The sequence below is a fragment of the Mixophyes fleayi genome, chromosome 1 (genome assembly GCF_038048845.1).
Source record: "Mixophyes fleayi isolate aMixFle1 chromosome 1, aMixFle1.hap1, whole genome shotgun sequence".
NCBI classification, from domain to species: Eukaryota; Metazoa; Chordata; class Amphibia; order Anura; family Limnodynastidae; genus Mixophyes; species Mixophyes fleayi.
Genome location: NC_134402.1, coordinates 420,992,642 through 421,009,783, shown reverse-complemented (window position 1 = coordinate 421,009,783; position 17,142 = coordinate 420,992,642). Strand labels below are relative to the sequence as shown.

Here is a 17,142-nt window from a genome sequence, read left to right as displayed (position 1 = left end):
GTGCAGGGAAGATAACAGCTGGCGATTTATATAATTACATCTCAAGTGTGAACATGTTTCACATACTGCCCATGTCTAATAAACCCTGCATAGTATGTCAGGAACTATTGTCACACTGAGACACACACGTCCTTGGGATATCATGTGCTACCTTCTGCCGGATCTTAGAATTTTGTAACAAGTCTGATGTCGCCCATGTTCACACACTGGCATTTTTTACTGTACTTTTCCTGAAAAATATAAAATCTTTTGAAAGGGGTTTATTACTGTTACTGACTCTGTCCAAAATGTGACATTTTCTTTTACAATTGTAAAGTTGCCACAAACTAGTTAATTCATCGCTGCCCTTTGCTCTCTGCATTTTGCAAGACTTTGAAATCCTGTAGTGTAAATGCCGTTTATCTCTTAGAAGAAGTTCCTTTGGAAGCAGTTGGCTGACGCAATCACAAGATTTCCTTCTGGTAAAGAATTCACACTCCTGTCATAGCAATGAATATGGTGCCAGAATTTTTGAGCGGTTAAAATCCGGTATTTTTAGGTTTCCTTTTCCAGCCTATGGGGACACTTATAAGTGGAGTTGAGAAAAACTAGTGTACAAGTAACACTTAAAAATGTCATTATTATTACTTTGTAATTCCCTGGTAACTGTGTTTTGTTTTTATTATTAATTTACAGTTTTTCTTTACTCCACTTTCATAAATGTTTTCCACCAAGTCCTCAATTTAGCAAAGTCAAGATGGTGACAGTGAGGGATGTGGTTTTGAGTAGGTGGAGAGAGAATATGGCTAAACCAATGTTCAGTATGGAATTTAATAAATTCATTCCTTGACCATCTTAACAAGTTGATGCTCAAAAGCAGTATATGTAATCCAACAGTTAGGCTGGGTACACACTTGGGGGCATATTCAATTACGATTCACGGCTGCTCAGGTCCCGGTACCGCAACATCGTGGGTTTCTGTGCGTACCCTGAAATCCGCGATATTGTGCTACCGTAATGGCGCTTTATACGCGCAGCCGTGAATTGTAATTGTATACCCCCTTAGTGTGTTCAGCCAATTATCTGGTCAATCAAACGATAAACGACCGTTGGGCCCGATATCTCATTAGTGTGTACGCTGCAACGATTATTGTTCCAAAGCACATTGTATAGTTTCATTCAGTTTTTAAACCAGACTAAAAATCTTGTTCAATGATGGAACGATGACGTTCCAATGTTGCAGTGTGTAGTCACTCACAACCGGCAGTGTCCATAAATCTCTATGGAGTGGGCAGAGTTGCGATCTTTTCAGTCTTTAGACGATGGTTATGACAGATGAAGAGCACAGATATGAAGGTGTAAAACATGTTTAGTTTGTACACATGAATCGACATGCTGATTGGGGTTTTTTTTTTTTTGTTTTTTTTTCAATCATTTCTAAAATCATTAAGGATATCGGGCAGCACGGTGGCTCAGTGGTTAGCACTTCTGCCTCACAGCACTGGGGTCGTGAGTTCAATTCCCAACCATGGCCTTATCTGTGAGGAGTTTGTATGCTCTTCCTGTGTTTACATGGGTTTCCTCCGGGTGCTCCGGTTTCCTCCCACACTCCAAAAACATACTGCTAGGTTAATTGGCTGCTAAAAAAAAAAAAAAAAAAAATTACCCTAGTCTGTATGTATGTTAGGAAATTTAGAGTGTAAGCCCCAATGGGGCAGGGACTGATGTGAGTGAGTTTTCTGTACAGCGCTGCGGAATCAGTGGCGCTATATAAATGATGATGATATTGCATCAGGAGAAATTTTGTATAGTGTGTACCCAGCCTTAGAAATGGGAAACCTGGCTCACACCTTTCTGATAAACATGTTTATCTCAGATTTTAGGCTAACTGTGATACTTTCTGATGAGCCATCTGTTGGCTGTGTAATCAATGTGCTATTTATAATTATTTATATGCGTCTAGATTTTTATATTCTAACATTTGTGTTCATTGGAGGGTGAACTTTATTTCCGATTTAATCTTCTACATAACACTGTAAGTAAATTGTCATTACTAAGACTGCCTAAAGCTTCTCTAACATGTGTACTGTATAGATGTGACCTAAACCAGGAGCAGACAAAACAGTGCCATTGCTGTAGCCTGTCGGGGCTTTGTCTGCATATAGCATTTGCACAGCGATTCGGGTACAAACCTGTTAATAGGAATTCTGCACTTGGCGCAGTGGATATGTTGTGGGCAGAAATCTCTAGATCTGCTGCATTGCATGCACAGTTAAACAACTGGAAGGCTTCTGGTGGTAGTCCCCTGGCCTGTTGACTAGCAGAACATACAAACGCTACTTGCTGCAGTTAAACAGCTGGAGAAATTCATTTTAGCTTTCTTAATTTCCAAGTGTGCTCAGAAATGATTGCAAGGCACATGACATTCCAGGTGAGTCTTTAATATTGCATAATGCGTATGCTTTTTTTGATTGTAGCCGAATACTGGAGATTTGGACCCTATATATGTGGTAGAAGTGTTGCTGAACTGCTGTAAAGAGAGTCTGAAAAATGCTGCAACAGAAGCTGCGAAGCCTGCAAGACCAGATGAAAAGGGGGAGATGCAGGTTTGTGGCTTTTATGGATTATATATGTTTTATCACACTATTCTGGGTTTACAGACTATATATTGCAAGTCTACACGTCTTTACATTCTCGTTTTATTTGCATACAAAAATGGAGAAGATCCAGTAAGACTAATTTAAACTGCCTCCTTGAATTCTGTTTGAGAGTCTCGGTCTACACAACTTTAATGACAAACAACAACTAGATGTAAATGAAAAGGTTTTGCTTAGTTTCGAGTATATGACAATTACTGCAGTAAGTGATATCTGTCTCCAGGAAGCCCCAACCTGTCTTGATATCCTGTTTAATAAACACAGCACACTATACCACCAGCAACTCCTGAATGTAGTCCTTTTTGAAGCTCTGAAGAATACGGATCTCCATTGGTGATCTATACACCAGCTTATCCACATCTACCTAATAAGTGCTTCATAGTCTTGTGTGTATGCTAAATACCTGCCCCTCTTCACACTTTTATGACAAGTAATTAACCTAGTTTGCATTTTAATTAAAATTTATATGCTTGGACTGTAGACGTTTTAGTTAAACAGATTGACATTTTTGACATCCACCACTTAACTGAGCTTCTGTTAATAGGATGGTCCTAATCTAAGGAGAATACACTTATTAGGCCATATATTTGTGTGTTGTGAATTGAGAACATGTGACAGTATGCACTTTCCTTGCTACCCTGTGTTTTTCATAGTGTTATCTGTGGTTTTACTGATTTATATTGGAGTTCTGATTTACCGACGGTACCTTACCGTTACCGACTACTTCTACTGGTGTTACTCAACCACCAGACATGTTCTAACTGTGTTCCAGTTGTAGGACAGTAGTCACTGCCCCCACTAGGCTCGTTTACTGGCACCTGTAACCGCTTTCTTCTTGTGTAAAGTTGCTGCAGCACCTCTTTGCTGGTGACTTGTGGCTGGTTCCTTCTGACCGCTTACTTGGGATCAGTACTACATGGTAGCAGGCAGACCATTGTCGCTGGGTTAAACACAGGACTGCTGTGGAAATGTATTGGTGGGTTAGCCCTTATCTGTAGTTCACAGGGTTACAGCAGATAATAGGTGTCATGCAGGATGTAGGAAGAGTAATGCTTATTGCTCATACGTGGCCCTTAAAGGACAAGCACACATCACGGTGTACTAGTGATTATACACCCTGGTGACATACAAGAGTATATTACATGAGATTGTTCTGCCTTCTTTAGACAGTTTGTACACATTTGCTGGCAGGAGGTCATTCAGATCTGGGGGCAGCAGTTTCCCCGCTGGATCTGACCAGGTTGTTCATTTCTTCAGTTCCTTCAGAATAATGCATGAAAAGAGAAGTCTGCAAAGCCATGGCCGTCTGCACAAACCAGTGCGTGTTAAATATTTTTCCAGCATATTTTTCTACTTTGATATATTCCACTGCATGTAGCTCCTGTGCTTTTGCGTATGTATGTGTTATCTGACGTGTAATATAAATGTGTTTAATAGACATCTTAAAATAAGAACATAAACATGCCACAATTCAAGTTTTGCAGCTCATGGAGTTTGGCAGCCGACTAAACTGCACATTTGGACACCATATGCTGCTTTCAATTATTGCTGGGATTAATATGAAGTCTTTACAAAATGTTTTGTTCACTTCCTTCTGCGTATACTGTTAGTTTGTATGGAAAGTCCACTGATTGCAAAGAAGAGTCTGAGACGTTTTAAATTCTGTTAACTAGTTATTTTAATGTTAACTTGTATGGTATTAATAAGCTATTTCCGTACATGTCAAGTTAATACACTGCATAAGTGTAAAGGTGACTTTCATGTACGAATCGCCATTTCGGATATCTGGAGGAACATAGTGCAAAGGGGTTATGTAGCTGGTCCTATCGGTGCTGTTTCACAGTTCCCTTACTAGACGATTAGGCTCCTGTGGGAATGCTTTGGTTCAATTGTTGGTTCCTCTTTTGGGTGCAGCAACTTTATGGAGCCCATGAGCAAGTTTTTAAACAGTGTTTTATAGAGCTTATTTTCAAACTTTCCAGTTGTGGAGTCCAGCTTTCCTCTAATATCTTGGATGTATCCTGCATGGTAGACGCAGCATGTGATTACACCACATTAGACAACAGATCCTCAGCTAATTTGGTAGCGATGTGCAAAATCCTACCCTTTTCACTGATGATCCTATTTGGACCAGAACTTTTGACGATGATCAAGGAAGCAGTTCCTTCCTTCTGCTGCCAGAGCTTCCTTTGTTCCCCGAGCATGAAACAGTCTTGAGACTAATTATCAAGGCCCCTGGCTGCTTTCTTGGGGCGGTGCACCTTACGACAGGACAAAAGGCAATGCCCAGAACTGGACATGAACTCCTTGTCCTGTCAGCTGTGCATGTCTTGACCAATATATGTGCCATGCGTCATGGCTTCCATAGTGGTGCTTCTTTATTGTCAGGAGGTCATAATTGTTTTGTATTGGGATGATACCCTGATAAGGACCAGATCCAGAAAGAGGGTGATTGACCTTCCCAAGCTTATTGTCTGGGATCACACCGCTGAAATATAAACCATCACAAAACCTGGTGTTCCTAAGTCTCTGTTATGGCACAGTCCTTCAGAGAGTGTTCCTCCCACCTGTACCCTACACCTGATTTTGCTCTGAGATTGGTGGGCACAATTGAACCTGGAATCTGTGATGTGTCAGGCAGGTAAGAACTCAGAACATCTGTCTCCTAGTATTCACCAGGGCGGCTCTTCTCACTCACTGAGCCATCAGGGTCCAGACACATGCCTCAGCCACTTGCTGGGGAGCATTTTTTCCTTTTGATTCTATATATAAAAATGAATATATAGGTGCACAGAGGCACTTTAGACTTTCCAGAATTAGGTCGCTTTCTTGTATATGCATAGATCTAAATGAATGTATGGATTAGTCATGGCAGATCCAACACTGCCTCAAATGGTCTTTTTTGAAACATTCAGAGCCTATTAAAGAACTGCAATTTGTCTTAAGGTCCAGTGTTTGACTTACTACATTTCTGTGTATTTAATCTCTGGAAAGATAGCTGATCCATGTAAGATTGCTGTAGGCTATTTATAAACACAGCACAAGTATGTATCTGGTACACACCAGTTCTTACAGTGTCATGTCATTCATGTCATAGCTCAGATCTGAGACATTGCAGAGTGCTTTTCCTGGGTTTAAAATAGTCCTCTCTTGTTCAATAATATATATATTCTGTGTATCATGCTTGCTGTGTTACAATTAGGCTTACTTCACATGACATCTGTCTGCCCTTGTTGCAATCTATCCATATGAGAGGGAAGAGATACAGCAGACGCTCCATTTTTCACTATATTCTTTGCTTTTCTATCTCCAGGTTGTTCCGGTCTTGCTGCACTTGCTGTCTGCCATTAGTAGTGTGCGTCTGTATATTCCTAAAGATCTCCGTCCGTTTGACAACAGACACAGTGTGCTAAAGTCTATCCAGGTAATTTGCAGAATTTCTGGGGGAAAAATTGATTTAATTGAATACTTTTTGTTTTTAATAAATGGGATCTCAGGTGGGTTTTTCTTTTTCCTTAGTCTAAAGTGTAACCTTGCATGTGTTATGCACTGGACTGAGCATGCTTGACATAAGATTCCTTCATGCCCGGGTGCCCGTCCCCCCTTCCCTCGTGACCAGGCCAAGTTTTAGTGATGTACCCATTTCACAACGAATAACTTTATTTCTTGGCCATTTTTTATTTTATTTGCAACCCATAGAGATTTCTTCTGGCAGAGTAGTGCAGCAATAATCTTTTTATTTTAGTTGCAAAACTCTTAAATTTATATTAAATTGGTCTTTAAGTTCCCCAAGTTTAAGTGCCTTGATGTTGGCAGGTGAGCTTAATCCAATATAGCTATATTGTGACACAAATTCTCCTTTGTGTATATGTTGACACAGTGATTTATATATTGTTTGTTTGTGAGCACTGGACAACATTGTTCTGTTGTTTCCACTTGCACATTGGTCTCATTTGTCCTTGGCTGCCGCCTCAAATGATTTTAGTCACTTGTACACATTTCATTCATTTAAGTAACCTTTTTCTCTTTCAGTATAAAATACGTGTTTCTTTTTTCCCTCACAAAGGTTAATGTATTCATAATGTATACCGGAGATATACAGAGATCATTGGATAATGGCTAATTTTAATTTTAAAGCACCCACATACGAGATACTGAATATGGCGTTTGCAGTGCTTTGTGTACTGCCGTGTCATGTATCCGGTGCTAGAGCCATGAATAGCTGATGTGGTGGTGTGAGCATATGTGGAGGGCTTCATATACCTGTTTTTATATTCACTGCCTAACTGGTCCAAACGGCTAAATAAGCTTATAGCTATGAAATTAGGATATTTATGTATATATGTTACCCTTGTGGGAATGATTTTTCCTATGTGCTCCTGTCTACCTCTTTCATGACTGCACATCCTATTCTGTGACCTAACGGGCACTATTAATGTTTCAGTGGAAAACTAATGGCTTGAGATCTGGCAGTTGGAATATAGCCAGGAACACGCAGTCTATTGTCATCCAGTTTCATGTAGTTAATAAAACAAACGAAAATCAGACTAATAATTTTAAGATGGGCATTTGAAGGTCTCTTTAATGGTTGAAATAACACATTTTCAAATGTCAAAGTAATCAAACTAAATGCGTTTGTTTAATGATAGACCTACATAGAGACATGTTCATGGATGTCACTGTGAGGAGCACTGGTAAACAACTTAAGATTGGAATGTCAGTAACTGTTGGCAAAGACTGTTCACTTTTAAATTGCATTTGTAGTATAATTGGCATATGTTCCCCATAGAGTGTAGACACAATACCTGATAATTTGAATCACCCAAATAGTTATTGGGCATGCCATAAATCCAGTTGGTAGATGACCGCTGTGGGGTCCGGCTGCTTGGTCTGAGTGCCAAGCTGCTGTGTTCTGATTCTGTTTCTTGGTTTTCTGCTTGGCTGTTATTGTCAGTTGTTAGCTTATTTTATTTTAGATTTTAGGTTTATTTGCCTTTTAATTCATTTCCATTTTGTATTGTATGGAGGCTTTTTCTTTTTATGATGATGTGGTACAAAGGGCTGTGTATGAACCTGATTTGGCTGTTATGCAGCAAACTAGACAGCCTTGAAGATCACAGTGAAATGTTGGAGTCTGTATTTAAATGGTTTGTTTGTGGAAAAGCGGAATGTTGACAGATGCTCAAAAATAAACAGGTTGTGAGTTGCTTGCACAGGCGTGTCAATCATTCCGTAGTGTTCCCATGCAACTTACACATGTACGGTAAATGCTTGACATAGGCGTGTTTTAGAGCAGAGGCTGGCAACCTGTGGTTCTCCAGATGTGATGGGATTTGTAGTTCAGATGGAGGAGAGCCACAAAGTTATCCAGCCTGTTCTCAAGCCTTTTGCTGTATATATTACGGTGCAGTTTTCTTCCACTTTATTCTCCTTATTATGGGAATCTTTTCTATTTATTGTTAAGGATCTTGTAAAGTGAAATATAAAGTCATTCTTCAATACACCAACCTGCCTCTCTCCTACCATTATTCTACAGGAGGTTCAGAAGCGATTCCCTGATGGTGTACCCTTGCTGGATCCTATTGATGATATGGGCATAAAAGATCCAGGCCTGAAAAAAGTGGTTCAGAAAATAGAAGCATTTGAACACCGGATGTATTCACACTCTCTGAACAATGACCCTAATCTGGAGTCTGTGTACAAACTGTGTGAGAAGAAAGCCCAGGTAGACCATATCCATTGAGACTGTTTCCATGTGTGATTGCTTGAAATGACAACTGAACTTCAGTATAAAAATCGGAGTACAAATGGAATAACTTTGTGTTTTTATTTGTAACCTTCTGGTTAAAACAACCCCATAATCATTATAGGGACTGTTTTTCACTTTACAACCTATCTTAAAGCCATTGTGGCACGTGACCTGACCAAATCACTCTCCATTTGGCCACACCACCGTCACTGGGGTCTGCTAATGCTGTCAGAAGATTTCCAAAGGCAACCAGTGCTCATCTTTCAACCACATTTACCAATCTGTCTGATACCCCTTCACAAGTGGCAGTATCACAGTTTGTATGGCCAGCACTGCCACCAGCCAGTGTGTGGTCACTGCATTTTGAAATATAAAGTTAGCTGCTTCTCAAATGCAGTGACCACACATGGTCTAGTTTCACTGCTGGCCACAAACTGTGATACCAATATTATTACTAATACTAATATTTCAGTTATATGTGTGCTATAATCTGAAATACTTCTAGGGACAGCTTTCGCTGTAATTAATGAGCTTGTCTACATCACATCATTCCATACTCCAATAATAGTAGTCAGGAGTAGTTTTAAAAGGTTAATGAGGCTTCTCAGGGTGTTTATCTGATTGGTTGGCTACTGCCACTATCCAACCAATGCACTAGGCTGATCTACAGCTGTGTCTGTTACCTGCAGATTGCAGTGGATATCAGAGCTGCGAAGCGTGAACTGAAGAAAGCCCGCACCGTGTTACAGATGGATGAGCTGAAGTGCAGGAAGCGTGTGCTGAGGCGCATGGGTTTTGCCTCCTCCTCTGATGTCATAGAGATGAAAGGCCGAGTGGCGTGTGAAATCAGCAGGTAACACTTCCTAGTGACTTCAGTATCCGGCTTCTTGTTTTGACCCTTTTTTTATACCTTAATTTTCTCTCTTTAAGAGCAGTAACTATGTAAACTGTTCTGGGTATATTTTTTTTTATATCTGTGCAAATACTGGATGCTGTGTGTCTGTCTCTTTTATTTTAATATAATGATGTATGGCTGGATTGATAACTAATACATTTTGTAAATTGCAGCGCCGACGAGCTCCTCCTCACTGAGATTATGTTTAATGGACTCTTTAATGACCTGACAGCAGAACAAGCGACTGCCCTGCTCAGCTGCATGGTGTTTCAGGAGAATGTAAGTCCAGCTTCTCAGCCCGTCCTTCTCATGCTGATGAATTGTGTTTACTTTAGTCTGTTGCTCACATTTGGATTTGAGCGAGATAGATGTATTAGGGGGTTTTATGAATGACAAAGAGGGGACCCTTTCTGCATTGTGATGATTATTACAGTGTTTGGGCAAATTTGTGCTCTCCTTGGTGAACGGGAATCCTGACAAAAAGTTTAATAGCTTATGAAGTTACTTAGAGTTTGTGTCTCCAGGTATCTGATGACTGCAATACAATTTATATAACTTGGGTTTTTTTGTTTTGTTATGGGGTTTTTTTTTTCTTTTCTTTTTGTTTTCTTTTCTTTAAGCAAACTTTTTGTGTTTTTTTTTTAACAATTTTAGATGTGTATTACTTCTGATGTCAATTTTAATTAATTTAATTTGAAAAGCCATCCCCACAAGTCTCACATTTAAACATAAACCGAATGCCTGCAAAGATGGTCATATCCGTTCCTCTGGTAAATCTGCGTTGCCTTCGCTTCTGATGAAAGCTGGTCTTCTGGTAGCTGTTTGCTTTCTGCGTGCTCAGCCACCTCTCAGAGAGTTCAAACACTTTATCTTCCCTTCTAAACACACTTCATACAGAGTCCAGCTGGAACCAGGGGGCATTTTCTGGTTAAGTGCTCTGTTTGTTCAGCTGTTTCTCCAGAGGAAGTTGCCGGCCTTTAGAAGTATACGAGCCAAGGGGGATACCCGGTGCTGCTCTTTACTGGGGAATGTAATCACCGTCGCAGCGTCCATGTCACTGGAATACATTTACCCATTAAATCTGCATCTCTATGATATTCGAGGTTGAGTGGTAGTGATTAGTTGACTACGTAACGTGTTTTAGCAATCGTAGCGCTAGTTACATCTCATTAAAAAAAATGGCTGCTTTTTTTTTTTTCTCCTCCCTTTCTTTGACATCTTTCTGTCTGACATGACCAAATGTGTCCATTCTCTCTGCTACATGCACCATTTACACAGGACACTTGATGTCAGCCCTTATTAGGGGAAACAAGTGTAATTTATGGAAAGACTTGGTGTGCTCATCACACCTACATACAATTACATTGTTTTGTTTAAAATATCAAATACGTCCTTTTGCTACATTTACACATTTAGAAATTGGAAGGAACTGTTGAAATTCCCCACAACAGAGATATGAGCCGCTGTCATTTTACATTATTAGACTGTGGCCTATCACCGTACTTTCTTTGGTTAAGCATATGACAAGAAATATCATCATGAAAGGGGTATGGGGGCAGATCTTAGAAGTCAGTCACCGTAAAATGAGATAGATAGATATATAGAGAGATATTCAACAATATTTTAGAACATAGAATATTAAAGGTCAGCTGCAGAATGAATTATATAACTTGGATAATCATTCATTGTCCCCTCTTTTACCACCTAAATTACCATCCTAAATTAGGTAATAACCTTATTTAACATTGCAAGATTTTGTGATATCGTACCATATGTATTAGGTTTATACATAAACTTAATTTGAACTGGTGCGTTTAGACTTTTATGTTTGTGACCCTCGTTGGAACCCTGTGCAGCTCCTTGTACCTGTGTCGTTCAGTCTGTCTGTTGGCACAGAGATTACTTGTAAAACCTGTAACACTGCAGCTTGTGAGAGGTGTGTAAAGCAGCCAGGCTCTGCCTAGCAGTGGGCTCCATGATTGTATGGATGAAATGCTTGTGCTAGGAGGTGGAGCTGCTGAGGATTCTCTGTTATTCCTGACACTGAATACAAGACAAAGGTGTTAAGGTGTAGTCTGTATTGTGATCTGTTTGGATGATTGCCTGTACCTTGCATTGCACATAATGCTTAGTGCTGTTTAGCTGACCTTCGTTTCCCCTACTTCCCTACATTGTATTGTGAGACAAACATTGTCTGCCTACACATTCATAACAAAGTGGGAGGGTTAGCGTCCCTCATACAGAGTAGTGCTGTGGGTGAGCACAATCGTTTCTTGTTGACTATAGCAAATATCAGATAAGGGTAGAGGACTATTTTGCCACTTAAACATTTTTGTTTATTCCTAAATGTACAAACATGGAGTTAATCTTCCTTTTTTATTTTTGTTTTAGTCCAGTGAAATGCCCAAACTAACAGAGCAGCTGGCGGGACCTCTGCGGCAAATGCAGGTAATGTTGTAATCCACTGTATCTCTGAATGTTTATCAGGGAGATGCGTGTGTGTTCTGAGCCCTTTCTCAGTGCGCCCCACTTTGTGGATTTACTTAGTTGTGCACATTAAACACAGTTGTCACTTGCTCCCATTTAGGAGAATCTGCATCACATTACCAGACGAGGGATCAGCAACTATGTTCTAGTATAAGGTTTCCTAACCTCTGTGCCACGTGCCACAATTGTTGCAAATAGAAAGAAGCGTTGAGAATGATTTTATTAGTTAATAACACCTATCATTTCACCTAGAACTAACTTATTTTGACACATCCAGTTTGTCACATTGTATGCACATGCTACAAAACGGAGTATAATTAGAAGGCTATCTTCAGGTTTCTTTAAGGGATTTTTGGACATCCTAAAATCATGAATCTCAGTAGAAGCCGTCACTATTCTAAATGGATCATTTATTGATATAGTAGGACGCTAATCTGACCTACCTGGAGGAGCCTGTGTATGAGCTGAGTTACCATCTCTGTTGATGCATAGAGTATACTTTGTATTTCTGACTTTATTCTGTGTTTTCCATTATTGGTAGCTATTACTCTGAATGCTTCTTGGTATTATTGGAATTAAGCCCAGTTGTGGTCTTTACCCACCTCTCTCCCTCCGTTCTTCATGTTGTGTCTTTGCAAAACAATTAAACTAGTTACTATAGGGAGGTTTTACAGCAGGGTGGAAAGTGTCAGATGGTTGAGGCAGAGGAAGGAAGACTCTAGATTAGCTGCATATGTAGAACCAGCGTTCCAACGTTAGAATTGTAAACTTTTATATCTATAAAAAACAGACACAACTGTACCAACCTACTTAAATAGGCTGCATGATGTCCATGGAATAAAGAACCGTAGAACTAAAAGTTGAATCCTAAAATAAGCTGAAACTGAACTGTTCTACCTGGTGTTTTTGCCATTACTAAGCCTATCCTAAGTAGTTCCCCAGTTGGTAAAGATGTAACGCTCATGCATGTACTTCTGTGTTCAGGAAACGGCTCGGAGGATTGCAAAAGTTTCTGCAGAAGCTAAACTAGAAGTTGATGAAGAAATGTATTTAAGTTCTTTTCGGCCCAACCTCATGGATGTTGTCTATACATGGGCGAATGGCGCAACATTTGCTCAGATTTGTAAAATGACCGATGTTTTTGAAGGTAAGTGGCAATGTTATACCATAAATTTATTATAATTTACCGTAACTGTAACCTATTGAACCATCTGATAGTAGCTATAGTTGTGTGGAAAAATAAACTGAGGTGCACAGTGGTAAAATATTATAACCAGTACATATACCAGATGGTGCCCTTGTTAAAAGTTTATTAAGATTAAGGACATCAAGGGTCTTCCCCAGTCTCAAGTATAGGAAATTCAACCATGGGTTTTAGGTAGTTAGCCTCAAGTACATTATAGCTATAAAATGGATCATGCAGTTTAATTTTGGCTTTTATTTTGGTTTTATAAAAATAAGGACAAAGAATGATGACATGGGTCCACTTCTACTGGTCCTAGTTAGGTTTCCTCTTTGCCACTGAAGATCCAGGTCATGGTATGACAGGGAGCAATGGATATACATAAACTCTTCTATAAGAGCGAGTGATATGTGGAATTGGTCCCATACTGCATTTGATGTTCTACTTAGATTATATAAAGATTTTGGTGACACTGGTTCAATGTGTGTGTACTTTTTGAGTGCGAACAGAGTAAAATAGCATTCTCACAGCGCCTGTTTATTATCCTCCTGTTCTTCCTATGCTTGCTATAGATACATATTTTTTAACATTATATAATCTCACTTCCCGTACAGCTAATGTCACACAGGTGCTTTCTCTAACTCTAAGCCCTATCCACTCTGAGATGTAGGATAACCATATTATGACTACAGAAACTTGCACTTGTTAATCTACTAGTACAGCTTGGCAATAAACAAAAATTCTTATTGGACAATACGATGCAGGGTGGAGTCTTGCACCTAGCAGACCCTGACCTTTTAAACGGAAAATTCCCAGATGACAGCACTCATATACTTTTCAATTTAATATTAATCCTATTTATGAATAGCTATTAATTGTACAGCTCTATAGAAGCACACTACCATAAATGGGGAGTGAATGACTTGGATGTGATGACACTTGTTTGTCAGTGTGACATGGTCTGCTCTATATATGGACCATCTGTAGAAATTGTCCGACTGTTACATTTGTCTTTCTGTAGAGCAGCCTGTACGGTTCCTTCCATTTGTTTCTTAAAGCTCTCTGTGCTGAATAACATGGCCACATTTTTACATTCTTTATGAACGTTATCACATCCCACATATTTTTGTGTTAAACCTGCAGTGCCATAGTAATTGTCCTCACCAGTCTTTACAAACTGCTCCCTGCAATTGGTTAAACCACTTTGATTCTCTCCCTGTACCCGATCTCAGTAATGAATGTCTTCCAGTACACGGATTACTCCCACAGTTCTGCGCAGTGCACTGCACCCGTGGTCAAAAGTTAATGCTAGTTTTGAGCTGACCTAGTGTTTTATGCTAGAGGGAACCTGGCATGTCTTCTAACGCTCTATGCATGAAGTAGTTTACTCTTAATGACTTTTACAGTAAGCATTGGAACAGAACCGCGCAGTGTGGGGGACATGCCAGAGGCTCATATTTCTTTACATGTTCAGAGTTCTGTGATTTATTTGTTTTCTCCACTCCAGCAAAACAGACATTTTGTTCATTATACTGAAGCAGAATGACAGCAATGGGTTTAATGTCCCTTTCCAGTCTGTTTTATTACGTCTTTCACCTGATCAGGGAATCTTTTAAGATGTTTGGAACTAGGGTACAAACTTTGGTATATACAGCAGATGTTGCCTATGAGACACTCCAGAGATGATCCGTGTGCAGTGAGACCCACAGCACCACCTAGAGCAGTGTTGGCTAACCTGTGGCACTCCAGGTGTTGTGAAACTACAAGTCCCAGCATACCCTTCCAACAATAAGCTGCTAAGCATGCTGGGACTTGTAGTTTCACAACACCTGGAGTGTCACAGGTTAGCCAACACTGCACTAGTGCCAGAGCCTGACCTACAAGGCTAGCACATGCTATTGTGTTCAGAAACCAATTACAACACTGCTTTATTAATAACCTTTCTGTCCAGTTACACTGAGACTGCCCATAGCTGTAGTGTACTGTGGTTAGCAGGCCCTATCTGTGTGGAGTTTATATGTTCTCTCCATGTTTGCATGGGATTCTGCTGGGTGTTTCACAGACTGCCCAAAAACTACTGGTAATTGGCTGATGGACCCAAGAGGGTGTGGGGTAGATCACCAATGAGGAAGGGACTGACGTGAATAATTACATATTGTACAGTGCTGAGTAATAGCCATTATTGTTTATATAGCGTCATCCTATTTTACATGTCTTGCAGGAAGTATCATTCGCTGTATGAGACGTCTGGAAGAATTACTACGACAAATGTGCCAAGCTGCCAAAGCCATTGGAAATACAGAACTGGAGAACAAGTTTGCAGAAGGTGAGTGCGATGCTGGGTTTTACACACTGCAACATGATTGTTGGGTATATAGCTGTATCAACCACGATGGGGACTAATGTACCCTTGTGTCAATTGTACCATTGAGATGCGAGCAGAGACCTTTTTATAAAGGACACCGAATAACTTTGTACCTATCAATATTTTTATATGGTGTAATATACTTAAGTGCAATTTTAACTTTTTAATAGGTAATATTGTTGACACTAACTCTGGAAGCTAATACAGTATACCATAAAACCTGACATTTCTATTGCTTTATCCTCCATTAAAAGGCCTAGAACAAATCTGGTCCAGTGTGTCCTGCTCCTTGGATGCCTCTTGCTCCAAACCGTCCCCCCTTTTATTTCCAAAAGAGGACACAAATACTTGTGCATTAATGGCCTATGTCCTCCATTACAAGCAGTGCTGTTGGCCTTCGCCTGCACTAACTGTTCTGCCTTCAATACAGGATGTAATGTTCAGGGCTGCCTTCCTCTAAGATACGTGGCAATAGACACATCATTTCCTTAGATACAATATGCAACACTTTCCTCCTGAGTGAACTAAGTGGACAGTCTGAACAGTTTTGACTTTGCTGCCACTGGGATATTTGTCGGTAGTGTCACAATAGATTGCTTTGGCTGTTCCTGGATATATAGGATTATACTGTGCCTGTTTTTTTTTATTTATATGACCCGAAGGCAGACTATAAATTCTGATTGGATGCTCTTAAGAACAAAGCTGTGTGTGAGATCACAGTCCAGACCTCCACACATGGGATAGATAAACAGTGTCTCGCCCTGCTGTGTTCAACAATGTCCACATGTCCATATCTTTATAGATTTCACCACCTTAGACTTTGTTCTGTCAAACAAGGTGCAATGTGTCATTTAGGATGTAACAGTCAGTAGGACTACTAGCATGTGCAGGATTAGTGAGATATTTATATTACGCAACACATTTGGCAACTGAAATATTGTCAAGTTTGGCGTTTTGATGTAATGAGACGGACTTGTGTGAAGGAAAGATATCACTGGATTAACTCACCTTAAGTCACCTGCTGCCAATGTCAAGTCCTAATTAATCACAATCTTCTGACATGGTTTTTCATGGGGTCCGGACAGGGCCGGTGCTAGGGTCCATGGCGCCCTAGGCATTTTAAAAAAAGCGGCGCCCTCCTCCCTCCTCTCCTTACCTTGTCTCACCACCGCCGCCTCTCTGCTCCGTCTCCCCCCCCTCCACTCGCTGACACTAGTAAGTGGAGGGGAGGAGACGGAGCAGAGAGGCGGCAGTGGTGACAAAATAGCCTCTCCCCCCCCCCCCCCCCCCCCCCCCCCCCCTCCCCATCCATCTGAATGCTGTGCGGCGGCCGTGACAGGTATGGTCAGCGGTCGCCGCACAGTTTTAAAGTATTTTAGAATTTTGTGGCACCCTCCAGAGCCCGGCGCCCTAGGCAAGTGCCTAACCTTGCCTAATGGGAGCGCCGGGCCTGGGTCCGGAGAAATTGGTGTAAAATCCGAGAAAAAAATTAAAAAGAGGGAAATAATGTTCTAGTGAGATCTAGACTCCTATTTTACAATATTCTACAAATGCTCTGAACACTTAATGATGCTCCAGGTAGCTGTGATTTCCTTTGTACAGAAGGTTCCCTCGGTGGCCACACATTGTGCCATCCGTCAGTCTGAACATCAAAGTGTCGTCGTTACAGAAAAAGGTGAATTGTGAGAATAAAAACCATCTAAGTGGCACTTTCCATTGCACAAAGCCCACTACAATAGTATACAAGATGTGAAGTCTACAGACTACACCCAGCAATTATATTTAATTTTTAAATAAAGTGTTATTTCCAAAAGTATAATTACCAGA

At 40.4% G+C, this 17,142-nt stretch overlaps 1 protein-coding gene across 1 annotated transcript in view; it reads left to right on the top strand.

Annotated features, from left to right (window-relative positions):
• MTREX (Mtr4 exosome RNA helicase) overlaps positions 1-17,142 on the top strand; it is a 47,439-nt gene that overhangs the window by 29,792 nt on the left and 505 nt on the right. The window contains exons 19-26 of the mRNA XM_075183552.1: positions 2,457-2,585; positions 5,950-6,060; positions 8,173-8,361; positions 9,075-9,238; positions 9,454-9,559; positions 11,672-11,728; positions 12,752-12,914; positions 15,172-15,276. Coding sequence (XP_075039653.1) covers positions 2,457-2,585; positions 5,950-6,060; positions 8,173-8,361; positions 9,075-9,238; positions 9,454-9,559; positions 11,672-11,728; positions 12,752-12,914; positions 15,172-15,276 — 1,024 coding nt within the window. The remainder of the gene's footprint in view (positions 1-2,456; positions 2,586-5,949; positions 6,061-8,172; positions 8,362-9,074; positions 9,239-9,453; positions 9,560-11,671; positions 11,729-12,751; positions 12,915-15,171; positions 15,277-17,142) is intronic.